Source organism: Camelus ferus, chromosome 2 (genome assembly GCF_009834535.1).
Source record: "Camelus ferus isolate YT-003-E chromosome 2, BCGSAC_Cfer_1.0, whole genome shotgun sequence".
Lineage (NCBI taxonomy): Eukaryota > Metazoa > Chordata > Mammalia > Artiodactyla > Camelidae > Camelus > Camelus ferus.
This window is the reverse complement of record NC_045697.1, coordinates 84,311,032-84,337,448: the sequence shown is the minus strand read 5'-3', so window position 1 is coordinate 84,337,448 and position 26,417 is coordinate 84,311,032. Positions and strand designations below refer to the sequence as shown.

The 26,417-nt window shown below is 39.0% G+C and overlaps 1 protein-coding gene and 1 long non-coding RNA gene across 7 annotated transcripts in view; one reads left to right on the top strand and one right to left on the bottom strand.

The window, feature by feature from the left end:
• Positions 1-26,417, top strand: part of PDE5A (phosphodiesterase 5A) — a 215,607-nt gene that overhangs the window by 184,541 nt on the left and 4,649 nt on the right. For all 5 annotated transcript variants that reach the window (XM_032462551.1, XM_032462570.1, XM_032462568.1 and 2 more), the window contains 8 exons: positions 1,062-1,187; positions 2,875-2,969; positions 11,401-11,488; positions 14,373-14,473; positions 16,297-16,374; positions 18,232-18,295; positions 22,762-22,836; positions 24,179-24,262. In XM_032462551.1, coding sequence (XP_032318442.1) covers positions 1,062-1,187; positions 2,875-2,969; positions 11,401-11,488; positions 14,373-14,473; positions 16,297-16,374; positions 18,232-18,295; positions 22,762-22,836; positions 24,179-24,262 — 711 coding nt within the window. The remainder of the gene's footprint in view (positions 1-1,061; positions 1,188-2,874; positions 2,970-11,400; positions 11,489-14,372; positions 14,474-16,296; positions 16,375-18,231; positions 18,296-22,761; positions 22,837-24,178; positions 24,263-26,417) is intronic.
• The window catches only part of LOC116658234, a 54,412-nt gene continuing 50,606 nt past the window's right edge, over positions 22,612-26,417 (bottom strand). For both annotated transcript variants that reach the window (XR_004313496.1, XR_004313494.1), the window contains exons 4-5: positions 25,310-25,480; positions 22,612-24,181 (exon numbers count right to left, since the gene is read on the bottom strand). This is a non-coding gene — a long non-coding RNA (uncharacterized LOC116658234). The remainder of the gene's footprint in view (positions 24,182-25,309; positions 25,481-26,417) is intronic.

Genomic DNA, 26,417 nt, shown 5'->3' with positions numbered 1-26,417 from the left:
GCAGCTAATCAGACTGTGCTGAATATTGTTAAAGCAACATTCTTTCCCCTGGTACGTTTCCCAGTCCCCAGGGCACTGCCTTTGTGTTTGAAATATCTCCAGTGATATACGTCGGGAGAAGCACATATTTATTTTTAAAGATTCCCAAAAGTATAGTAAATCTTTCAGAACTGAAGAGAGGCAGACTCTGATGCTAACACAAACACAAAATTATCTTGCTTAGGGCCCATGTGTCCCTGGAGATTTTACTGACCACACCACTTAGGAGCTGAATTAAACCCAGCTTGTGAGGTTTTCTGAACATTCTATCCTTTTTTCTCCCATCTTTTAAAATGTATACATTAAAATACACACACACACATGCACGCACGCACACACGCATGCACGCACTCATTCACTCACTCACTCACCAGGGCTTTATTTTGCATTTGTATATGTTATTTTTTTAAATTAGTTCTCAAGCAGTAACTCTGCCTGAAAATTTAAGCATGGTTTAAAAAGGACAAGGGTCAGGACTTGGAGTTCCAATTTGTCCTTGGGCATATGCTGTGTGCATTGCTCCCAACCCACCCCCAGAGCCTGGCACATATGCCTTTGCAGACTGACAGAATGGGATCAGAGAAGAGCTGGAGAGTGGCTGCTTGCAGGGCTCTCTGAAAGTGAATCCATGCACGGGTGACTATTTGGACTCTCCTAATTCATGACACACGGACATGATATCTTTTAAAAAGCTAGTCTGTGCCTTCCTCATGACAAAATACCTTTCTTAACGGTCCCCTGCATTTTACATCTAATTTAGTTAGCGTGGTGGTTAGCATGGTAGGCTCTGGAGTCAAGCTGCTCAGGTTTGAATTTTGGCCCCAGCCTTAACTAGCACCGTGACCTTGGGCAGTTTACCTCTCTGAATGTCAGTTTCCTAATCTGTAAAATGATCAAAGTAGTAGTGACTCCCTCAGAGTCCCAAGGGTTAGACGTAAATGCTCTGTACAGTGCATTAAGATTAATACATGTGTGATAAACGTTAGCAATTATTATTACTCCTTATGCTCTATTTCCTAAAGGTTCTTTGCAGGTGGATTTTAAGTGTTAAGAAGAACTATCGGAAGAATGTTGCCTATCATAATTGGAGACATGCCTTTAATACAGCTCAGTGCATGTTTGCTGCACTGAAAGCAGGCAAAATTCAGGTACTTATTAGAGCCATTTATGTATTTAAAACATTTTGTTGCTTTAGTAATAAAATTTATAGCATCTTCTTTCAAGTTTTTTTAATGTGTACTAATGATGATTGAGAATAATATTTATTGCCCCTTACAAAATAAGTTACATTTTGTGAATTATGAAGATTAGTATGGCAAATTACTTAATTATTAATTTTCTTTCATATATAATATATATGGCTTTAAAAAAATCTTTACAGTAACTCCAATGTTAAACTTAATAGTCTTTGGGCAAATAAATACTTCCTTCAAGGAAAACCCTACCGTATAAGAAAAGGTATCAAATTTCTCCTGCTCCCATTCAACCTGCTGCATAGTAGAATTCCTCAAAAACTACTCAGTCCCTGCACCTGGCTCCATAGATGAGTCTAGTGTTCTCTATTGCCTTTTCTCTGGAGCCCTCTGTTAATTTTATAAGTACTGTTTCATGGAAAGGGTTTTGGTTTCATATACATTGACCAGAGACTGTCTACAAGGAAGATCAGTGCAGAAAACGTTCAAGTAATTCACTCCTTTCCAGGCCAAATTTTTCGTATCTGTGTCCTTAGATTCTAACTTCAGTGGAAATCGACTAGTCATTCTAGGGAAGTGGTTCCAGGCATCCATAATATAACTTTTTAATTCAGAGCTTTCATGCTCTTTTGATTTAGTAAATTCTAAAAATGTTATTCTTTGTCTCTACTTTCATAGGGTGCACATTTTGACTGGCTAGAGTTTAAAAAAGTGATTTTTGTCTGAGAAGCCCTATGAAACACGATAGTAGTATTTTCCTGCCATAGCAAACATTTATAAGAAATAGGGTAAACTTATTTTGGGGTATGGGAAGTTCACAAGGACCAGACCACTGAAGGCTATCCTTGCTTTTTGTGAAGAATAACAAAATGGTGATTTTTGTGTATGTTGAAGATACACTGTATAGAGTGTTGAGAGTTCCAGCAGAATAGAGCTGATAATAATTTCAACTTGTGTTTTCTTACTAATGAAGAACAGTAATATAGATAATTCAAATGGCAGGTATTAAAAAATAACCTATATTTGACTGTGGAATATATCGTGCAATGTTTTAAAGCCAAATTTTCATTTCTAATCCTCTTTTTTCTGTTGTTTTGCTAATATTCACATTGTCTATGCTCCTTAAGGATACAGCAACTGATAGTAGAGAGTGAAGGCAGCAGAATCTGCAGAGAACTAAAAGTCAGAGAGGAAACAATTAAAGTTTATTTGAAATGATCAACCATCAGTCAATGTCATAAAATTAAAGAGGATAACTTAGAAAGCATTTGTATTAGTAAAAACAAAACAAAACTGCAAAGAGCAGAAAATTACATTTTAGTAAATAAAAAAATTAATGAAGTTTATTTGAGTCACTCCACATACATGTATATAATTAAGAATTTAAAATATTTAGTATAGGTGGACAGATTATTGTTTGAGGCATTTCAGCTTTTTCTGTTGATAATAATAATTCTATTCTGAAGACAAAGTACAGCTGATTCCCTGCAGAACAGGATTCTAGCATGAGCCCTTTGTGACTATAAACAAACATATATAAAGTACTGAGAAAAAAAAACACAATTGGTGAAAAGAGGTAGTATAATGCGTTTTACCAAATTGTTCTTTCTCTTTCTTTCCTCCAACGTCTTTGGTCGTGCAGCACAGGCTGACTGACCTGGAGATACTTGCACTGCTGATTGCTGCCTTAAGCCACGATTTGGATCACCGTGGTGTGAATAACTCTTACATACAGCGGTAAGGCATTTGCCCAGCAAAAGAAGAAAATGTTTCTTTTAAATTGTAGGGCTGTCTTTTTAAAAGTAAAACCCACAGCAAAATTTGATGGTTCAAAATTTCAGTTGGTCAGGGTTCATAACATACTCTGGTTTCATTTAAGGAAAATGGGAAAAATAATGCATGTCCAGGATTGTATTGGTAACATTTCTGGCCTGAAATTCAAAAATATTTATGTTGAGAATCTTATTTTATTAGGTAATTACCAAGAGTTTGTTTTAGTTTGTGTGCATCCAGCTTAAGAGCTTCATTGGAGAACTATTATGACTAGTACAGAAAGGGTGGAATTTCACCCTGGGATAAAAGATAATATTTGAAAGGTGCTTAGCTTGGATCCTAGGTACTTGTTTAGTAAGTGCTGACTAGAAAGAGGCTTTTGGTCTTAGTGAAGGAAGTGGAGCCCAGTGCTGGAGAGCTTGCAGTCAGACTGGGATTCAGGTAAGTTCTTGTGTGCCTGTGGGCAGGGGCGCTCATCTCTCTAAACCTCAACTTCCTGATTTGTGAAGTCAAGATAATAGCACACCTACCTCATCGGGTTGATGTACGTTTTAGAAGATAACACACATCCATACCAGCTAGAATGCCTGATAAATATTTAAGTGTTAAATAAGTCTTAGCCACAGATGCTAGTTCAGACAAGTTTTTCAGCCCCCTGTGCGGACCATGCTTAAGTACCATTTGCAGCGACAAATGAGATAATAAAGGTGATACCACTTTTCATCAGATCTTTGAGCCACTGTGACATTTTTATTTTCCTGCAGCAAGTTAGTTGAAAGGCCTGCATTTTAATGGCGAAACTGCTAACTGCTGAGCTTTTTTTTTCAGTATGCAAGTGATTCCACTAGTACATAGCTCTCTCTAGGAAAGTCGAGATGTCTGATCTCTTGAGGGAAGTTCAGAAAGCTCTCTAATCACATTCCCTTTATCTAAATACAGTAAACAGAAAACTTCATGTGAAAAGAATTACAGCAATGTAACAACCATGTCCTCTGCTGACCTTTGATGGGAAGAGATAGCAGGCTCTTGCCTGCCTGTCAGAGCCTGGCCGTTTCCTCTTTAAAATCTAACGTTTTGGAGAACTGACGAGTGACATGGCCTTTGCCCCCTGTGCTCTGTCATGTGATAGTGGTCCTGAGCCTCCTATCAACACAGGAGTCGTTAGGACAGGGAACGAGGACGTGAAAAGATTTACAGCACAGGGCCAAGCGTGGCCTGCAGATCAGAGCCGCAGAGCCGCAGAGCTGCCTCCTCTCCCTCCCTCAGCTGGGCATAGTGTTACTAGGATGTGGATTGTTACTGTATGGATTGCTCTAAGACACCATATTGCCCTGCTTTATTTAGAGTGAAAAGAACACTCAGCTATTTCCCTCTTTGTTTACTTAAAAATAATTACCTGGGAAAACATCTGGAGACACGTCATCTTCTCTTCAAAGAAAAAAAAGCCCTGGGAAAAAGTCAGACTGCGGAATCTTGCTTTCGCACACACCACAGAACAGACTCCACCAAGGAATAATAACTTAAAAAAAAAATTAAAGGGTTTCTTTTTCCTTACATCCCTGTGGTTTGAGTAGAGGAAACCGAGAATTTTCCAGGGATGTTTCTTTTTTCTTTCCTTAGTGATAAATGACTGACACCTCAAGTGGGGTTTTCTTAACCAGGGGGCTCTTGGGAGATTAAGAGTACCAGAAACATTTCCATGTAACTTCTGAAAAGGTGTTCGTGTCCAGACCTCATCAGATATTCAGACACTCTATAAAGAAAACCAAAACAAAGAAGGCACAGAAATAGAAGTAACATATCAAAAAGAGAAATAGCCCTTGTTGTGGTAGCAGAGTTAGAAACGGAACTTCTGTCATTCATTCTTCTTGAACTTTTTTTCAGAAAATTAATATGAAGTGAGATATTCCTTGTTTAGGAAACAGTGTTTTGCTTCATTATCTGAGGCTTTGCTTCCTTCCTGGCTTAGGAAGACTGCCCTTACAAGAAGTAACAAGTACGCCAGTGAGATGTCTGGGGGAACAGTTCACTGCCTGTGCTTCCTTCTCCCACATGGGCGGGTGAAGGAGAGAGTGACTTCAGACAGATACTCAATTATTCTTTAAAAAATAGGCAGTAATAAGAACAAAATGGCCAAAGTACAGATACCTGCTTATGCAGAGAAATGTCCTGCATTAGGCTTGCAGTCAATATGAGACGACTGTTGTAGATGCATTTATTTGGTTAGATTTAGGCTTGGTGTTTTCTAAATATAAATATAGTGAAATTATCCTACATTTTTGGCAGATGGATAATATGCAGTTACTGGGGCCTGGCACTGTGCTAGGTGGAAATAGAGCTATAAAAGTATAAAATGTAGTTCCTGTTATCAAGGAGTTTTGGTAGTCTCATGAAACAGTGGTGACTAACACAAGGAAGGATCTAATAAATACTATGTTGTTTAATAACATGGACTGTAAGTGTTCAATAGAAGAGGAGATTGGCCATGATCAGCGTAATCCATCTTTACTGTTAATGGAAGAAGTGAGGCTTGAACTGGATCTTTGCAGTGGGTAGGATTTGGAGAGGAGAAAGCGTGAAGATATACCAGAAACACTATGAGGCTTTCACAGGACAGTGATGATGGTTAGCCTGACTAGTCAGAAGGTCCACTGACTAGGAATGGAGAGTAAGAGGATGAACAAGCAGAAGTTATAAGACCCTTCCGGGGGGTGGGGGTGCTCTAAGACTAAGCAGTGCATTTTACACTTGGTATAGTGAAAGGACAGGGAGCCACTGCAGTGGGTGATAAAGACATTGTGTAGGAAGAAAAGGATGAAAGGAAGGTACAGGGTACATGGATGATAAATAGAACCACAGAGTTCAGCTAGAAAGCTGTTACAGCAAGCTAGGTGCATGTGAACATCACTTATTGGCCAGAGGGAGGAAGAGACCGAAGGAGAGAGTTTTTAAATTTAATATTGAATGGCTAGTTACATGTATGAAGGAAGCAGGAAAGTCATGACTCCCAGTCCAAGAAACTGGAATAGTGATGGTGCCATTGGTAACGATGAAAGGCCTGGGAAGGGTGTATCCATGTGTGTGTCCTTTGGGAGGGAAGGTGGAGGGGAGAGGAGTTTTGGCAGTGAGGAGAAAATAATGAAGAGGATGGTGGCTGGAAGAGGTAAAATGACCAAATGGATATGGTTTGTTTGTTTGTTTTTCCCAAAATAGATTAGAGATTCAGCAAAACCAGAATAAAAGAATTTCCTGGTAACCACAATCAGATCATGTATTTTTGTCCTGAAAGAGCTCGTTCTGCACCATGGTCCTCTCTGCTCTGTAATAGAGGAAAAGGAGTGAGCTGGAGTTGTGAATGGGCGCGGTGGTAATACAGGGTCAGCGGCTCTGAGAGACTTCCAGGGGCAGTGGAGACGGCACAGGAGTCACAATTTGTAAACTGCAAACTGGGTAGAGTCTGTTTTAGCCAGGAATGAGGTCATCCCTGATAAGGTGGGAGGGCTTGCGAGACCAGAGATCTGAGCATGAGTAAAGTGCAAGTTCAGTTAGTCCTAATGTCCATAGCTAATACTAATAGTAATAATAATAATAGAACCAAACACTTAGCACAGCCCTTATCATTTTGGAATTCCTTCTAGCACTTTATGTGTGAGATATATATATATAGTGCTGGGTCTTCTTTTGCTGTTGTCATCTCAAAACAATTTCCACCCCTATTCCTCCACGAGAGCTGGAGCCCAAGCCCTACCACACATCTGAGGATATGCCCACGATTTGAATTGGGCCATTGAACTTGGCACAGGAGTTACTGCTAGCTTTTTGAGAAATTCCTCTCACATTCCAGGAGGCTCAGTCCTGTCTCCCCAAAGCACTGGAGACACACAAGCAACAGCCCATTCCTTGTGGACTTTTATACTATTTGCAGAATGAAGAGAAAGACTATACACATATATGAGCTCAGTGAGTCCTTAGACCAGCACACGGAGCTGTGATGGTTATGGAGCCAACGCTAGTCCAGTGCCTGCCTCCTCCTCTCACCATGTGACCTTGGGCAAGTCATTTCACCTCCCTCCCTTTGTTGCCTTCTCTGTATAGTAGAATAATGACAGCACTGGTCTCACAGGGCTTCTTACAAGGATTAAGAAGTATAAATAGGTGCAAAGTGCTTGGAGCAGTACCTGGCACAGATTACATGCTCTACAGGTTTTAGCTTCTGTCACAGGAGGACACTATTAAGGACAGATAAAAGTTCAAGATCTTGCTCGGTCCCATGGGTGGATTGAGGAGTAGCAAAGAGACTATGCCTAGCGGCACCTCAGAGCTGTGAAACAGAGAGGGAGTGGGAAAAAAACAATCAGCCAGAGTCAAGGAGGTCAAACAACTGGAGTCACAAGGTTAAAGAACCGTCCACTTGAGTATCTATGAATGTGATCACAGACTGATGGAAGACAGTAGTGATGATTTGGAGAGAAATTGTCAAGTTAAGAATCCAATGGGTTGACAAGGGCTACAAGGAATAGTTAAGAGATTTGAACCCAGAGCAACATGTATGGATGAGAAGCCAAATTTCAAGGACAGTTGTTCGATTCAGTGGAAAGGGATACCGTGCTGGGGTGGCAGGACTTGGTTTTCTCACAGAACTTTCATTTTCTGTTGACTTCTAAAGCTCCATGTTTCTGGAACATTGATCTGATTTCTGCACCAGCATCCTGGTGCTGCTCTCAGAGATGAACCAACAACTGCAGGACAAGAGGAGATGCAGGGAGGGCATGCAAGTCCGTTAATGCTTAGTGACATCAGCGTGGGAATAAAAGTGCAGCTGGAGTGGTTTAATGGGTCCTTCTGACATGACCTCAAATAAAGAGGCAACTTAGCCTTGTATTTGAAAGAGTAAAAAAATAACAGGATATAGAATACACTGGTTTCCATGAACATCTTTGTAAACAGGAAATTTGGGGCATCTGTCACCCTTTCATTGATTCGTAAGTCCATATTTTTAGAATGTAAGGAAAGGAAAACACATAATTTGCATTCATCTATCTCACAAGCCAAGAATTTTCTCTAATGTGAAACAGTCCTTTCTGCATTCTCTAAAAATGTAACGTGCATTTGAAGTTTTAAATGTGTTTGTGTTACATCCGCCTAATCGCATTTCTAGCCCGGCTTCTAACTAGGTCAGTGAGTGGATACTGTGTGCAGAGTGCCATGGGTCACAAGCCAGTGTATGTTCAAGAGGATGTACTTGAATCCCGGCTCTGCCATTTATATTGGCCGTGAACAAGTGAGATAATCTCTCTGAACTTCTAGTCATCTAAAGAACAAATGCTAAAATGCCAGTTTTAGAGAGGTCTCAGCCTGAGTCACTCTGGAGGCACAGCCTGAGACCAAAGCTGGCATGCAGGCATCTAGCTTACTTGTGCACACGGTCCCAGGGAGCAGAAAGGGAGGCCTGAGAGTGGGGAGCAGAGCAGGGAAAGCAGGAAAAGGATGGGGTATCCAGCTGTCACCCATCCAGGCAGCTGGTGTTCAATCCCGCCAGGTGCTTCTGAGACATCTTATGAAATGAGACCCAGAACTGTTCCCCAACCGACAGAGACAGAACAGGGAGGGGCAGCTATCCACAGGCTTCCAAACCCACACCAGTCAAAGGTGACCCCATAGGCCTTAACTCTTCCCACTGCAGGCTGGACTAGCATGAGTGTAGAGAGAGCTCCTGTGGGCACCAGCTGGGAGGGCAGAAGTGAGAGGTGTTCCCTGAGGGCCAGGGCAGGGTAACCTTGTGAGGGGCCCCTCGTGCAGTCTGCTACAGCACGCGTGAAGCCAGCCACCGCACCAGTGGCTGGACTGTGAGGTGGGACCGAGGGCTTTGATGCAGTGAGCTGAAGTGTTCTATGTGGGATTATTGTAAAAATTAAGTATAAACCACTTAGTACAGTACCTGTTATATACAGGCTCTCAGTTAATAGTAATTGTTTTCATCAGGGAAAGCAAATCTAACAGACTGTAGAAGTTTACAGTCTAACAGGGTAATAGACTTAAAAACACTTAACACCTGACAGCATAAAACTGTTACGAAGCTAGTACTGTGTCTTTGAATTCCTTATATAAAGGAAAATAACAAGGTACTCTGGAAGCACTTCCTTTTCTCAGTGAAGGGAATGAGGAAAGCTGCAATTGTTATGTTGAAGTTGACTTTAGGGAGATCGTGGATTCTGTGGACGCCAGGCCCTCTGTTATTCCAGGCCATCTCCTGCACCCTCATCTACTCCCATGGCTTGGATTACCAAGCATGCTGATGTGATCCAAATCCATTTCTCCAGCCCAGACCTGAGTGCAGACATTGAGACCCTCTTAGGGATACCTCAGGCACCTTGACATCAATAGAGCCCACACCCCACCGGCCATCTTCATCCCCCATTCCTAATCATCTTCTCCCCATTTTTGTCAATAAATGACAAGGCAGAAACTTAATCTCCTGACTTTCCCCTTCATCTCCCTCCTCCCCACTAGCTCCCAACCTCAGGATTCACTGCCAACTCCTACAGAGAAAAAGTGCAGTGAACACATCTGGGCATGACTGGTAAATTAAGCCTGGAGATGGGGAGAGAGGGAAAGGAGAGACAAATACAGTCCAGACTGAGTACCGTCAATAGTCCAGACTGAAGTCTTCTATTTTATCTCAGTCCCCTTTCCTGATGTGCCTCCCACCCACACCTCCTTCCAGGCTGCAGGCAATCTCTTGATCTCCTAAAGCAAAGTCTTCTGACTGCTGTGATTCACTGAACCTTATGCTCTCCTCTATAGCACGTGTGCATTTGCCTCACCTCTTTGACCATGTTTTAATCACCTTTGTATCCCCGTGGCTGCTCAATAAATATTTGAATCAAATTACAAAAAAATCTACCTCCTAAATGGCTCTCAGATAACTCTGCTTCTCTTTCTTTAGGATTCTACCACTCTATTCCAGGCTCTTACCTCGGTTACTAGAACAGTTTCCCACTAGTCTCCTAACTGAATCCCAGCTGTCTCCATGCATCTACAGTCTTGATTCCAGCAAATTTATCTTTTCTTACAAATCTGCTCATTTTACTCCATCCATTGTCTTCCCATTGTCCAGTGATAAGCACAGCATCTGACCCACGGAACAACTCACTAAATATGGAAACAGCGGAGATGACACGCAGGCAGGAGTTAATTTGGGAAAAGTTACAACAGCAGCAAAACATGGCAGTTTCGGGGACCAGCAATGTCAGTGGTGGACTAAACAGCAGTAGATGAGATTACCTGTTCTCTTACCTTTGTTTTCATTTCCCTGTTTTTGTTTTCCCTCAAGTTTCTCTCGCTATACTTATTTCTTTGCTGTGTTACTTCAGTCTTGGGTAGCTTCTCTGTCTTCAGCAAATGAAGTGCAGAGTAAAATAATGGTTCATGTGGTAGCAGAAAGAAATAACAGACCAGCTGTGTGACCCAATGGTTGTATTGTGCTTTACAGTTCATAGACCCCTGTCCCATGAATCCAAGAAACAGACTTTCAGGAACTATAACCTTTTCTGTTTCTTTTGAAGAAGAAACTGTGCTTTCTCTTCACATGTGAAGAAGGGTCATAGGAAATACGAGGTGGAGGACACTACATGTCGTTTAGAACTTGATTTGTGAATGTCTATTACATGCCGTGAACTGACTGTAAGATTCCTCCCTCTGGCTTCACTCAGCCAAAAGGTCTCGACTGTTTTCCCCCTGTTCCATTTAGAGAGCTACCAGGATGTCCTGCATGGAAATAACCTGGATCCCACACGGGGAACCTTTTCTGACTCAGCTGTCTTTTTCCTTCCTTCAGAGGGCGTTGTGTGCCAACCAGCCCCCTTTTCCTTGTCTCTCTCTTCACTGACACCTCAGCTAATTCCATCTCAGTAAACTCTGTTCTTCGTTACAGACACACAGACATAAGTGCGCTGACCTTCAGCCTTATTTCAGAGGGAAGGCTTGCATAGAAATTTGTTTCAGATTTTAAATTAACTGCAGTTTTGAAATTGAAAAGTATTATTGGTACAGCAATTTCAGAGATTTGTTTTTAATTTGTAAAGTAGTCCTTTGTCCTTATTCCTTCTACTGGTTTAATGAGTATTAAAACCAATGAAATTGTTCATGCTTTGAACTGGCAATAGTTACATTGGTATTTGAGAACCGCTTGCCTCTCTGTATGTGTTTCCCAGAGATCACCTCACTCTTCTTCACAGAAGGAGAGAAAATTGTTAGCTGGATTAGTTTTGTGAAGTATCCTCCTTTTCACTTAACCAGCAAAAAGAAGAAATTGATAAACTGATGTCCTGGGGAAATTGATCTTTTTTTTTTTTTTTTTTACCTTTTTTTCTTTACTCAACAAACTACTTTTCAGAAGTGAACACCCACTGGCTCAGCTCTACTGCCATTCAATCATGGAGCACCATCATTTTGACCAGTGCCTGATGATACTTAATAGTCCTGTAAGTACCTCATTTCTGCTTGTGGAATTTTAAAAGAGAGCTTTATAAATTCAGTTTTATTTTTAAGTTTTGGATTTATTCCCAGCATCATAAATTCTTGAGCATGCTTTATTCCTTTTTGGGTAAGAAAGGCAAAGCCAAAACATCTGAGATCTTCACAGCCTCACTCCTCTAGAAACCAAAACTGTCTATAAACGTTGCCTGATAAGGGAAAATTGGTTACTCACCTCTATTTGGTTATTCCAAATTAGAAACAAACAAAACTGGCATTTTATGGCTTTCAGTTAATTGTTTGTTTGTTTGTTTTTGTCAAATGAAATGGTTTATACTGCTCTCAAAGGTTTGCTTTCACAAGGCAGTATCTTTTCAACTCTTTTTATTGAAACTTCTGACCACTAATAAACATTTTAATGAGGGAATAAAGCTATTCAGCAGTTTAGCTACATGAATATTTATCAATGTAAGAAAGCATATGATATACTATGCTAGACCTACTTATGTTAATGAAAATAAGATTAAAATGATATACCCCAAAATATTCACAATGGCTGGTTTGTTTAGTTAAATTATTAATACTTGTTTGTTTTCTGATTTTGATTTGTTCATTATTCACATTATCCATTGTCTGCATGTATTACTTTTATAATAAGAAAAATCTGAAAGTTGCAACTCCTACATTGAACAAGCACAGTGCATGGTATAGAATTAAAGCAATTTTATCTCCATTTCTTTACACTTGCCCAGTGGGGCTAGTTCTTCCTGAGTCCTAGAAGAAAACTCAGGAGGCCCTTGACCTTTCTGGTCACTCTTTTATAAGTAAAAATCATCTAGTTACTTTAGGTCCCAAAATATAGCACACAGTTCTCAATTTAGAAATGAAAATGTCAAGTCCTGTGTAATAGTCCTGATTCTGGACTTGATTTAACATTTAACTTTCTCTCATCGCCCTGGTTGGCTTCTTTTGTCCCTGCCTATGTTTCTTCTGAGCCCTTCCTCACCCCAGAATTATGGGAGTTGAATTTTGACCTTCAGCGACGAAGGAAAAAGCCCTCTGCCTGGCTCCTGCACGTGCAGCCCTCTCCGTTCTGTTTTAAGAACACGAAAATGGGCACTTGCCCCTGAGGCGTGCTCCCTTGGACTGCTTTAGTCCCGTCTCTTCCTGCAGAGTCCACCATAATAGCAGCCCCACGGTCTCAGTGTCCTAAGTCCATCTGCGTTGTCTCCGGGCCTCCACAAACCAGTGTTTCCACTCAGTTTTTCTGTGCTTCTTAACATCCTCAGAGGCAGCCCCCAGACTTGCCAGCCTGGCCTGTTCAAGTTACCTCCACACGTACCAGTCCTTGATTTGGTCTGTGCTCCGGCTATCGAGTTGCATGGGTTTTGAGTAGTCTCCCCCAACACTGGTTTTCCCATAAAGCATGTTATTTTTAGTGTGTACTTTTTCCGAACTGAGACTTTTCAAGAATGTGTATGTCGAGTTATAGCAGAAACATCTGTACCTTCCTTGGAATTTTTGTTCTCTTTGTGCTTTGGCTCAAACTTTCATTTTAATATCCTATTTAGTTTTAAAGAAAGACAATATGCTAAATTTTTCAAAAAGGATATTTAACAGTATGCCTATCATAGCTACCTCTGTTATTAGATAACCTGTTATGTAATATGTTATTATTTTACATATAAGGAATCATGGTATATATATATGACTGGCCTCACATTATAAGACCCATCTATATATTCTGTCTTTTAAGCACCAGTACACAAGAGTTTACAGTCTGTGCTTTTGGAAAATAAAAATGTAATACCAAAAGACATTTCCACTTTTCCACTTGAAACAGTTTTATCTTAAAAATAAAAGTATTGGAAGGTATTTTTGAATAGTCTTCTGTTTCGCGCAGAACCTAAAGTGATTTCACATTTTAAAATAATGTTTCTGGTATAATCACAGATTCATTAATTAGACACGTGCCACAATTTCAGTGTCTAGTAATCCGTGCTAACCAGTGTTTTGGCCCCAGCGCAGCACACTGAAGCAGTTTCCTTTCTTCAGAACAAATCCTTTGCCTCCAGATCCCATTTCTAAGCCTCCGGGCTTTTTTCTCAGCCCTGAGCTTTAGGAAGTACATCTGAATCAATTTACGGATGTCGTTTTTTAGTATATTCTGAGTACTCGAGGTGTGCTTTACTTAGTTCAAGATTAGAGAGCCACTGTAATTTAAATTACAGGTAAGAAATAAAAAATGGTTACATAGCAAACACTTTAGATAATTTGCACATGGATTAGCTGCCTTTTAAATACTCCTCATAGATGCTTCAACCCTTGCACCCGAAGGCACACCATTGGCTCATGCCCTCTACCTGTCTATTGGCATGTTCCTAAGGAATACAAAGTTTTCTATAGTAAGTGAAAATTATACAAAAATGCACCAAAAGTCTTATTGGATGTATTACAAAAGCCATAGAGAAATTACTCTTTTAAAAAATCAATATTTTAAACATTTCATCACTCTGTTCTTCACAACTACTATAATACACTTTTTGAGTTTTCGAAGTTTCACATGCTGTCAGATAATAGCAGTTAACCTGCCCAAAGGATGGAGGTACATAGTTCTTAGATTTTAGGCCTGGACTAAGGCCTAAGGAGTAGAAGAGACGGGATAACACATGTACTTAGGCTGATGAATTCTTATAAAGCTGTTTTTTCTTATATGATAAGGCCGTGGGGTGGGAGCATAGAGAGCAAATGTTATTTCATGGTATTTACTTTATATAAGCAGGTGTCCTCCATCATCAGTTCAGAATATTAGGCATGTATTTAAGAGAAAATTTTCAGATTTTGTTCTTCTCTGGGTGGAGTGCTAATGATGGTTCTCCTTTTTTTGTAAAGGGCAATCAGATTCTTGGCGGCCTCTCAATTGAAGAATATAAGACCACGCTGAAAATAATCAAGCAAGCTATTTTAGCTACAGACCTAGCACTATACATTAAGTAAGTTTTAAGAAATATCTTGAGATAAATAAGTCCTGGATGTGTTTGCATTGTTTCCAACTTTAAAAATCTGCACTGGGATATTCTTAAGTTATAAGGACAAATGTCCTGGCAAAGCTGTTTATCAGACTATGGCCAGAAAAGTCTACTCCTTCGCCTTACTTAACACTGGAAATTACAGAATAGAGTTATTTCTGATGTTTATCCACTGCTCTGTCTCTGAAGCTATGTGCAAAGCAAATAACCATCTCAAGGTCATTCCAAGTTGGTTGGCCAATCCAAAGATTATATAGGCCATTTGCTTTTCCTCCTTTCCTTCACTCCCCCAATTTCTGACCATTTCACAATTCCTTTATACTGTCATCCAAGCCTATGTGGGCAGGAAAAGGAGCCGGGTGCCAGACAAGTAAATCTTGTTTCTTTTATTGGATTTTGGCAGAGGAGGAGTATTAATTCAGAACTTTAATTAATGAAGTTAATGATTCAGAAATTAAAGTATGCATCAGAGTGGTATTAGTAATATATATGTATTTGCATAATTAAACTGTCTTTCTAAAAACGAGGACAGACTTTGCTGCTTTGGGGCGAACATTCGTTTCCCACGTAGCGATGGAGATCTTTGCTGCATGTGTGGGGGTCAGGGGAGTCAGGCTGTCACATTTACGGGATTTCCCTGGAATGCAGGCCTCTCTCCCTCTGGACAAGGATCCACATTATGGTTTTAGCCACTCTTCTGAGAAGTAAAAACAAATAGAACAGACACACAGAAACACATACCAGATATCCACTATTGTACACCCAAAAGTAACTGCATCTAAAAGAGTCTGTTTCATTGGATTTTTAGAGTACTTTAAAGTTAATTAGGGTAAAAATGTATCTATAGTAAATTTCAGATTATTCAAAATAATTACAGAATAAAGGTTATCAAATTACAAAGAATTTAAAAAATACCTGTAATCACAAAGATTTCTCAGCCTATTCAGGCCACATAGGTCTCTCCTCTGAGCCCTTCTGAAACCTGTTTTCATTTTTGGTATTCAATCGCAGAGTCAGTTTTGTTATGTAAGTTTCTCTCATGTTTGTCTTGTGTCTTTGACTAGATTTGAAACACTGTGAAAAGGTGGGTGGGGAGGGGATAGCCCAGTGGCAGAGTGTCTGCTTAGCATACACGAGGTCCTGGGTTCCATCCCCAGTGCCTCCACTATGAAATAAAATAAATAAACCTAGTTATTACCCCCACAAACAAACAAACAAACTGAAAAGAACTTATGTCTTATAATTTCTCAAGATGCTTAATAATGTTGGGCACACGGAGGTATCCACTATACACTGAATGGATATCAGTTTACACTTGACTCGTCTGTCTTTGCTCAGAAGCACTTCACAGCCTCATCCTGATGCAGAGTGACCATGATGAACACTTCCCTGTGCCCCACAATGTGAATGAGAGCTGTGAAGTTAAACTGAAACCATGCAGACCTTACTATTCCATACACAAAATTCCTTAAATTATTCTCGGCAACAAATATTTAACTCATCTTGCTTCCTTTTCTTAAAATTGTGTTCAAGAATTGAAACTACCATCATTTGTGATGTGTAGTTAAAGACGAGGTGAAATTTAATGTTTCAACCAAAGAATATGGTAGAAGAGAGAAAAGTGAGGTATTAAAATTTTTAAATGATTTTTATATTGGATTCTAAGATGAGAAAAAATCCACTAGAGATCCCCCCCCAAATTTTACTCCATGAGTCTTTGTAGACTAAAGGGATAAAAGAGCTTGGGGGATGCGTCGTATCTACCAAATATGTTCTTTATTTTCAAGGAGGAGAGGAGAATTTTTTGAACTTATAAGAAAAAATCAATTCAATTTGGAAGATCCTCATCAAAAGGAGTTGTTTTTGTAAGTAGGATAATTATTCTTAAAGCTTTGTTACCTAAATACTTTAATTGCAATTATTTCTTACAATGTGATGATCTCAGAGGCTGTCAGAATTCTCAAGAATATTGTACAAAGGGCTGAATATGAGTATTTACTTGAAAAGAAATGCATTTGCAAATTCAAGTGAATAAATCACTCTTTTGTCCTGAAAGGACCTTTAAGATGTGGAGAGTTATCAGCACAAGGCTACAAGGTTCCCCTGTTCATGTTCCCAATTCTTTGGAATGGAAGACCTGAAAACAGCCTCCCAAAGACCGTGTGAGCGAGAAGGCAGCTGTGATGTGTTTACTTGTTTTGTGTGATGGCCGAGTAGCACTGTCAGAACTTCAAGGTTTCTGCTTTTTCTCACCTGTACCCCATCCCTCCCCAGCAGCTATGGGGACCATCCTCTATTAACTGCTGTCACTGCCTCTGTCATGGCAAGAACTGGATCAATCAAAAAGAACAAAGGGTTAACAATACAGAAAAAGACAGACATAGCAATACTAAGGATGGTGCTCTATTACAACTGTGTAGTCAACATTTCTTTAAATAGACTGATAGTACTTAACATGAGAAGATGCAAATTACAAGGAAACAATATACAAATGCCCAGCTGTCTGTTCTGCATAGTCATGCTTCACTTGAGTCTTAACATGTTTTTCAGAACAGTGCTTAGACATGCTACTGTGATTTGTGGACAGTTTTTCTCAAAAAAGGAGTCTGACCTCAATTCCAAGTCTGTGCTACAGTTTTCACTGCTTCACCCTAACTCTGACCTCTTGCAGAGAAGCGCCCAGTACGTGTGGTGCTCAGCTTCGCCGCTTCCACTCTTCACTTTCCAGACTGAAGTTAAGCTCATATATGTGCATACATAGTCTTCTTTGGGGGAGACAGTTTGTATTGGCAAGTGTTATTGAAACCCTTCATAAAAATGGGTCCAAACAGTGATTTTTAAATATCTCTGGGCACTCATTACTTGTGAAAGAGTTGGTGTAAGAGATAGAATAGCAGCAGAAAACCATTTTCTTTGCGGCCTTGGATGGGTAGTGAGAATGTACTTTCAAGTTGGGTCTCCCTAGAGGGACCAATGATATGGTCCTTAACCTTGAGTGTTTCTAAATGACAGTGTTGGCCTTTTTGCCTCTTACTTCAGATTAAAAGGATTAGATGGCAGGTATTTGGATCTGACATGGGAAAACACTGCACTAAACACAGGACCATTTTCCACAATAGTCACACTACTGAGTTCTAGAGTATCTGGTCACAGACTCAAGTCCAGCTTGGTTTACAGCTCCTCTGATGAGAGAGGGAGTACAGAGCACTATCCTTTCACTTCCCTCTTTTTCTCCAGCAGATACTGTTTAATAATTCAGAGGCTTTTCACACAGGAGTCACTACATGTGTCAAGTGAATTAGGTTCTTGCTCTCACAGGACCTTCATGAGCAGGCTATCTGATATTATCCTTTAATGGTTAATTATTAGTAATCAGTGTGTTTTCACTGCACTGTCACTGAGAATGGAAGACCAAGGTAAACAAATATATATTAGCAGGCAAGTTTTTGCCCAGAGATTAATATTTTCTCTTCTCCTGCCAGTCGAACTAAATGAGGCAGTTTGAGGGCAAATTCCAGTAGTTCACTGGGTAACCAAAACGGTGACATTGTGGTATCACTGTATCAGTCCTGCTTCTATATAAATTGTTTCTTTAGTCTTTATAAACTGCCATTCCTGCAGTTTAGAGGGTTTTAATTTGACTTTTTATTAGTAACTACCTACTGAGGGCTTCATTCACATAAAAGTAAACAGGATTGTTGCCCTTCTTTTTCCCTTAACAGAGCGATGCTGATGACAGCTTGTGACCTTTCTGCAATTACCAAACCCTGGCCTATTCAACAGCGGGTATGTTGCTTGGTGACGACAGAAGTCACAATTAAAAAGTCAAAATAAGAAAAATCTTTACTCTTAAATGTAGCTTTTGATGTATTTGTGGAACTTTTTTTTCCTAAATTTTAGGTAGTATTAAAAACAGATAATTGGACGTAAACAGGTTTTTTTTTTTTAGAAGAATCAATAGCACTTAATATTTTTAAGATACGTTAAGAAAGATCATCTATATTAAAATTGCAAAAACCTAGCTGTTGATAAAGTTTCATTCCAGTAATACTACTTCTGGCTCACTTGAGGACTTTTTTTAAACACATGCCTTTAGTAACCTTAAAAATTAGAAGAAGCACTTATTTTTCTTATAGATAGCCTACTAGGCTATACCTCAACTCTAAATGGCATTAACAAGTAGAACACAAACATTTCTGGGGCTTGTAACTAGAGGACATGTTAATAAAGGATGTCAGGAAGGATCTGATCAGGGCCTGTGGGCCAGGAGGCTAGAAATACATCCTCTCTCTAAATAAGTAACTGCCATAACATTTTGCAGAGGCAATAAAGGTCCTAGGCTTAAAAAAGGGATGGGTACACATGCAATGATGTGTATATTGTGTTTTTGGTTTTCAAGACTGCATTTTGAATACTAAAGGTACTACCTGAGATTACTGACAGTTGCTGTTGGTCGTGGCTCTGAGCTGCATAGTCACAGAGCCCAGCAGTGACAGGCTCATCTCATGAAACACACATGCTGAGAAAACCAGATCAGAAATGTGCTCTTTGTGTGCCGAAGCTTGTAAGCCATTAACACTCGAGAAATGTGTTCTTTACAGACCTTCCTGCTCCATAATAAACAGGACTATATGCCCATTTCCAAACAGGAAAGAAGATGGAAAAGGGAAGAATTTGTCTTTTCAATTACCCTTTTCTTTCTTTAGAAGTAAACCCTGAAAATGTACAACAATGAAGTTGGGGTCCAGACATAAAAAGCAACACTGTTAAGCCTCTATAATTTAAACAGTTTGGTATTGGTGTCAGACTAGTGGAACAGAATAGAGCATTGAGAATTGCACAGAACATTGAATATATAATAAAGATAGCATTTCAAATAACTGGGGGAAAGACAGACTACTTACTAAATAATGTTAGGATGATTTTCCCATCTTCATAGCCAGATGGCAAAAGACAAAATTGGATCTATTCTGCATACCTAAATTCCAAATGGGGCATAGAGTTCAGTGTAGAAAATTAAGCCAAACAAGTACTCAATAAAAACATTTGTGGATTCTTTTACAGCCAAGGAGTGAGAAAACTTTCCTAACCGTGGCTCAACATGCAGAAATAATAAAAGATTGACAAATTTGGTTACATGAAAATGAAAAAATAAAACTTCTTGCTCGGCAAAGACACTATAGCAAAGAAAGACAATGAGGAACTGGTAAAAATACATGCAATTTTTATCTGATAGGTAGTTAATATCCCTAATATTAAGGAACTTCTAAAAAATAGAGAAAAAAAAGCCAACAACCCTACTGAAAAATGGGCCAAAGATTTGAAAAAGTTGATAGAAAAAGAAATGCAAATAAATGACTCCTACTCATTTGAAAAGGTTCTCAGAACCTCAGTCATAAAGATGCAAATTAAAACTACACGGACACAAAAGAACTTGTACAGGCTCTCTTAACAGTTTTTTCCTAATAGTTGGAAATTAGAAGTTATCCAGACTTCTTTCAGCAGGAGAATGGTTAACATATTGTATGTAGTACTGTTCCTTCACACAGAGGAACACTGCTCAACAGTAAAAAGAAACTGACCACTGATAACAGGTAGCTACATGGATGGGTCTCATCAACACTATACTGAGCAAAGAAGCTAGACACAAAGGGATACTTACTGTGATGTCATTTATGTGGCATTCTAGAGTAGGCAAAACTAATTGACAGTTGAAGAAATTAGAACAGTAGTTGGGTGGGGAGGGAGGAAGGGTGGTGCAGGGAATCACTGGCAAGGGGCTTGAGGGCACCTTCTTGGGTGACAGAAATATTCTGTTTTTTTGGGTGGGTGCATGTTACATAGTTATATGCATTTGTCAATACACTGACGTGTATATCTGTAGTCTGTGAAATTCCCAGTACGTAATTCGACTTCATTTTTTTAAAAAAAGCACTGAGATACTATTTCTCAACTGTCCAACTGGCAAACATCCAAACGTTTTACATCATAATCTGTTGGGAAGTTGTGAGAAAATAAGGAATACAAAATACTTTAGCCCTTTGGAAGTATATGAATACACCTATTCATTTACCATTACTTCCAGGAATCTCATCCGAAAAATATACTGGCAAGAATATAAAAAAGACATTTACAAAAGGTTATTCATTTTAGTGCTGGTTGTAATAGCAAAGACTGGAAATAACCCAAATGTTCATTAATAGGGTACTGATTGAATAAATTGTAGTACATTTACATGATGAATTCTTTGCAACAGTAAAAAGAAATGAGCACTATCTGTATACTACTATGGAGTATATAAAGATACATTTTTAAGTAAAAAAAAGGCAGAGAAAAATGGGTATGGTATGCCACCATTTATCTGAGAAGGGGGTAAAGTATATGTACATATTTCCTTTTTTTAAAAAAAAAAAAACATAAGGAATTACTACAGAAGAGTTAATGATTTTCCGCAGGGAAGAAGGGAATAAGATTGAGGGAACAGAGACATATAAGCTGGAGTTGCTTGCATGTACTTGTTTTGTAGACATTATTTAGGAACTATGTAAATTGTTTTCATAATTACAAAATTTGAATTTTTTTTAAAAAAATCACTAAATCTTGAAAATGAAATGAAACAAACCTGATTTTGGTTGCAAAACCACACTAAGAGGGACTGGTTTTGTCCAAGTGACATTAAAATAGTAATTTGACCATGTAACGCTAGTGGGATGGACACCAAGAACAAAAAGAACTACCAAAAAAAAAAGCCTTAAAACTGTCCTTCAGTAATCATATTAGTGGTAATTTTACGTAGATATCCAGCCACCGTTGTGGGTGATGTGGGATAACAGCAAAGGAGAAACTACATTGGTATTGTTGAGAAGTAGGATTTTTTCAGTGTGAGTGGAAAGATAAAGACTCGCTAGAGTAAAAAAAAAAAAAAAATGGTGGATAAGGGTTTGTGGAAATCCTGCAGTGCTGAATTTGAATAGGAAATACTGTATGAACTTACGTTGTGTCTTAGCTCCGTCCATTGAAAGGGCTTAAAAATGACGATCACCCTGGTAGTAAGAAATGAAACTAGTGCCCAGACTGAGGTTTCTAAATACCTTGGTTAAAGGAAGGAGGCCTACATGAAGAAATGGCTGATTGCAGTTCCAAATCAGGATATGTACAAGATGAGCCTAGAACATCGTGTTACAGCAGAAAGACTATCAAAGACTGATAAAGCTGTGTCGGGAGAACAAAGAAGCCACCTTTAAGCTTTCTCAACTGGCCAAAATGGAACAGTGAGCATCAGTAAGGATTTAAATGCATTAAGTATGTTTAAATCCAAGAGTTCAAGATAATAATAAAAATAATAAAGCACAACCTTCCAGAGTTATCTTTTGTGGATGCTTGAGAACCAAGTTTTTTTAATGGTAATTAAAGTGGAGAAAATCAAGTATTTCTCCTACTTTATTTATACAAATTGAACTTTAGGGTAACTAAATAATTGATGTGGGGAATTTTATTGTATTTCAGCTACAAAGGAAGAAGGAATGTTTGCTTTGCATTGCCCATCACCTTTTTGCAGCCCCTCAATGAATGAATCTAGGCAAAGATCATGAAGGGGCCGAGAGGGGCAACCACGCATTCTGTAGCCTTGATAGAAGTACACAGCGTTGCCTAGGAAATAGTCATGGCCAAAAAAACTTCAAATCTCAATCTAATCAAGTGTCTAGCTCTCTTTACTGGTGTATGGAAATAACAGGGTCCAGAGAGACATTAAATTTCATCACGGGAAAGCCATCAGCAAAATCCAGTGGGAAACTGCAGGATAAACCACTCAGTTACTCAACAACAACCAAAATTAGAAGAGGGGGAACTGGTAGATTAAAACAAACTTAAAAGACGTATCAGTTAGTCTCAGTATGTGGACCCATTTGATACTGTGTTTTTCAAAGCACCTGCTATAACAGGCGCTTGACAAGTATCTCGTTGATTATGCATACACAGGGGTACGCGGTGCTTTCCCCACTAACTGCTCAAGTTGAAATCACATGTTGCTTTTTTCTATGTAGTTACAGATTACCAGCTCTAGCCTTTGTGATTAGGTACACACTAAAACAAATGAAATATAATTTGTTACTTATTACTGTTTTATTCTAATTTTACTGATGTGGTTGAAAGCTACAGATTTGATAGATTTTATTATCCTCATTCAAAGTCTCTGTTTTACAGGGTGATATGCTTTTAAGTACCAAAACTTAGTCTGTTATTGATTTCAGATAGCAGAACTTGTTGCGACTGAATTTTTTGACCAAGGAGACAGAGAGAGAAAAGAACTCAACATAGAGCCCACTGTAAGTATGAGACCTTGTTGGCAGGTATTACTCATATGTATTTTCTACTGTAGACTTCTTTTCATGTTTCTGTGAGATCTTAGGAAAGCAGTTTCTCATCATTTTTAAAACCTTTTTTCTTACTGGAAGAATTATACATGTTTGTTGTAGAAAACAAGCAAATAACAGAGAACAAAAAAGGACTCTGAGGCATCATGTCATACCTACTTTTGTAATTTGCTTTTCCCATTTAAATGTCTTTCTAACAGATGCCTTCTTATGTATCATTTATAATGGGTACATGAAATAGATGTAACCATAATTTACTGTTAGGTATAATGTTTACTGAGTTCACCGTTACAAACAGCACTTGATAAACATCTATGTTGCTAAATGTTTGTGTGCCATTTTTCAGGATATTGTTAGGATAATTTCCCAGAATTGCTGTTCTGGGGTGCACAGATTTTAAAGAAATTTGATACATACTGCCTTTTTGCATAGAGTAGGGAATGTCAGATACCAGAAGAATATTCTTCTCAGACCATTGGAGAAGTTTTTCCTGGAAATGAAGCATAGAGTCTTTTCCTTCTTTTTTTTTTTTTTTCAATTCAGATGGACATTTATTGAGCCCATATGAAATGGGACATGGTTACGAGCTGCCCCTCCCCTGTGTACCATTCCCTCCACGCTGCTCTTCATCCTCAGCTGGGGATGTCCTGTCTCATTAGCCTTCTGCAATTATTTAGTCTCCTGTGATGTAGTAGTAGCTTCTTGAGGAGCTCAGAATCTTCTCAGAAAATGACGGGTAGCAGAGTGATGGTCACAGGTAATGGAAAACTTGTTTCATTTTAAACAAGCACTGAGACAGACTCTTTGCCTCCTGTGGAGATGCTGAGCTCATCTGGTGCACCAGTCAGGAGCTCCTGAGAATAAGCAGCAGTGACACCTGCGTAATCTTCACTCAAAACGCTCTGCGTGTGAATTGAGTTGTAATTAAGTGTGGCCTCAGTGGCTTCTTCCACAAGCTGAAGAGTGTTTGATTCCACATCATTAGACAATGTGAAAGCATGTGTGTTCTCCAAATACACGTCAGCAACGGACTCTAGGTCAGCAGTTGACTCTAGGTCAGCGATCAGTTCAGGGGCTCGTATGGGAAAGTCACAGCCGGCAAACAAGGGAGAGAGGGCCAGGGCCTTCCTGAGCATGGTGTGGTGTGAGGTGCAGGAGGCTCAAGAAGGCAAGGAGGCAGGTAGGCAGGTATCCGGCCTCCCTCAGCTCACCTAGCAATGCAGCTTTTTAGAGCCAACTTGCATTGTGTTCTTTATGTAAATGCGGATCCACGTGTCTGTTTCTGTGTTTTCAGGATCTAATGAACAGGGAGAAGAAAAACAAAATCCCAAGTATGCAAGTTGGATTCATAGATGCCATCTGCTTGCAACTGTATGAGGTATTTATTATGAAAACTACTAGACTTACTAAACTTTGACCATGTTATGAATTAAAATCTAAAATAAATTGAAGCAATTAACACCAGGAGATTATTTGCTTCTTAATCAAGAAACTGGAAGTAAAATTATCAGAATGATTTCTTTTGCCAAGGAATATGCTGTTTGTATTGACCAAGGAATATATTTTATATCTACTGTTTCTCAAAAACTTTAATGTATGTTGTATAACAACTGAGTGGTGCCTACTGTGTGGTAAATAAGCTCCAGCAAACTGATGCAGGAAATGCTAAGAAAACTCATGTCCCTCAAGGAGGTATAGTGTGCATATTCCGTGTTAGCATATTCTAAGTCTAAATAAGGAAAAAGAATTATGTAACTTTTTCTTATGTCATAGTGTGGCTTTACTATTGTTAAGAACATTTTTATAAGGATTAAAAGAAGGTGGAAGAATATTGCAGGTTCCCATTTCCATAGACCTGTTGGCCTGGGGTTGTTATTATTATTATTATTATTATTATTATTATTATTATTATTATTATTATTATTATTATTATTATTATTATTATTTGGGGGTTTTGGTAAAGATACTCTCCCTAAAACATCTAGTTTACTAGCTTAGATGTTTATGCCCCCAATACAGAAAGTAGATGCTGTCCTGGTCTTTAAAAGTTTAAACAGGACACTCTTAAGCTTTACTTATTTGGGAAAAAAACATCTATCATGGAGTTATCACAGACTGTCAAGACCAGAAGAAACCCTAGAAATCTTCTAACCCAGACATCTCACAGATCAGTCACTGGCTCTGCGACGTCCCTCTCCCAGGGAGAGGGAATGTCTGTCCCAGCCAAACAGGCAGGTAGTGGGAGAACTGCACTCAGAGACCAGTTCTTATGTGGATCTGGGGTTTTAGTCATCAAATGAATTTAATAAAGAAGCTGTGGCTGATGAGGGAAAAAAGAGGAGGAAAGGACAGGAAAGACAGCAGAAGAAAAAGGACAAAAGAACATCCGGTGTAGGTGTTATGCCTCTGCACCGCTGTCTCCTACCTTTCTTGGCGACCTGCTTTTCACTCCTGTGCAGAAGTGTGTTCAGAGGAGTGTCCCCAACACCCTTGGATCGCTCCTTCCTTCCAAAGCAGGTACTTTCCTTATGGTTTGGCCTAAGAGTTCCTTGGTTGCAGATACTAATGTCTCTCTTGATTTTTCTCCCCCCTATTCCTGTAAATATAGTCAAAATAACAATCAGATCACCCATTATAGCTTTCATCTTTCTACATTTCATATTTGTGCCAGGATTCATCTTCTTTGAATCTGCTGTTAAATTCTATGGATATAAATATGCATTTTTACTATTATTACAGAAGTCATTTGTTAGAGAAAGATTATAGATATGCATTTTACTTTTATTACAGAAGTAATATGTTGTAGAGAAAAATTAGAATACAGAGAAGCAAAAAGAAAATCACTTAAAATTCCACTTAACCACTGTTACCTCATTTTTGTGTATATACTGTATTTTTAGATGTTTTTCGTTTAAAAAAATTGCTTTGCAATCCATATTATACTGTATGTCTTTCTGTTTCAAATGTGTTTCTATGACATTTTTAACGGTTGCAAAATGTAATATTCCTAACCCTGTTGTTGGGTATTTAAGTCACTTCCAATGTTTGTCTATTACAAAGAAATTTGCAGTGAGCATTCTTGTAGCTAAATATTTAAGGCACTATAGTTGGTAAATAATAATGCCACATACAGTTATAAATTAATCTTTATTATTATAATCTTGGATAAAAATCTACTTAAGTACATTGTATAAAATCATTTTATAGAAAAACAAAAACTAAGCAGCTCTCAATGCAGTCACCACTCAGGGAGAGCCATCTGTACTACATAAAAGCAAAATGGATTATTTTCCTGCAAAGCGGATTCTGCACAGATCTGTCTCCCAGCTCAGCAGTGTCATTTTGGAATGTGTGCATTTGCTCTCTCTGTCTCAGCATGTATGCTTTGTCTATATAGTTTAAGAGAAATCACTCATAAGTGATCTGTGTGTATGTTCACACAGGTTGTGAAAACCCCAGCAGTGGTCTGCTCATGAAGTAAGGGTGCGACATGGCCCACTGGGACAGGCCTGCGGAGAGGGCTCATTCCTGGC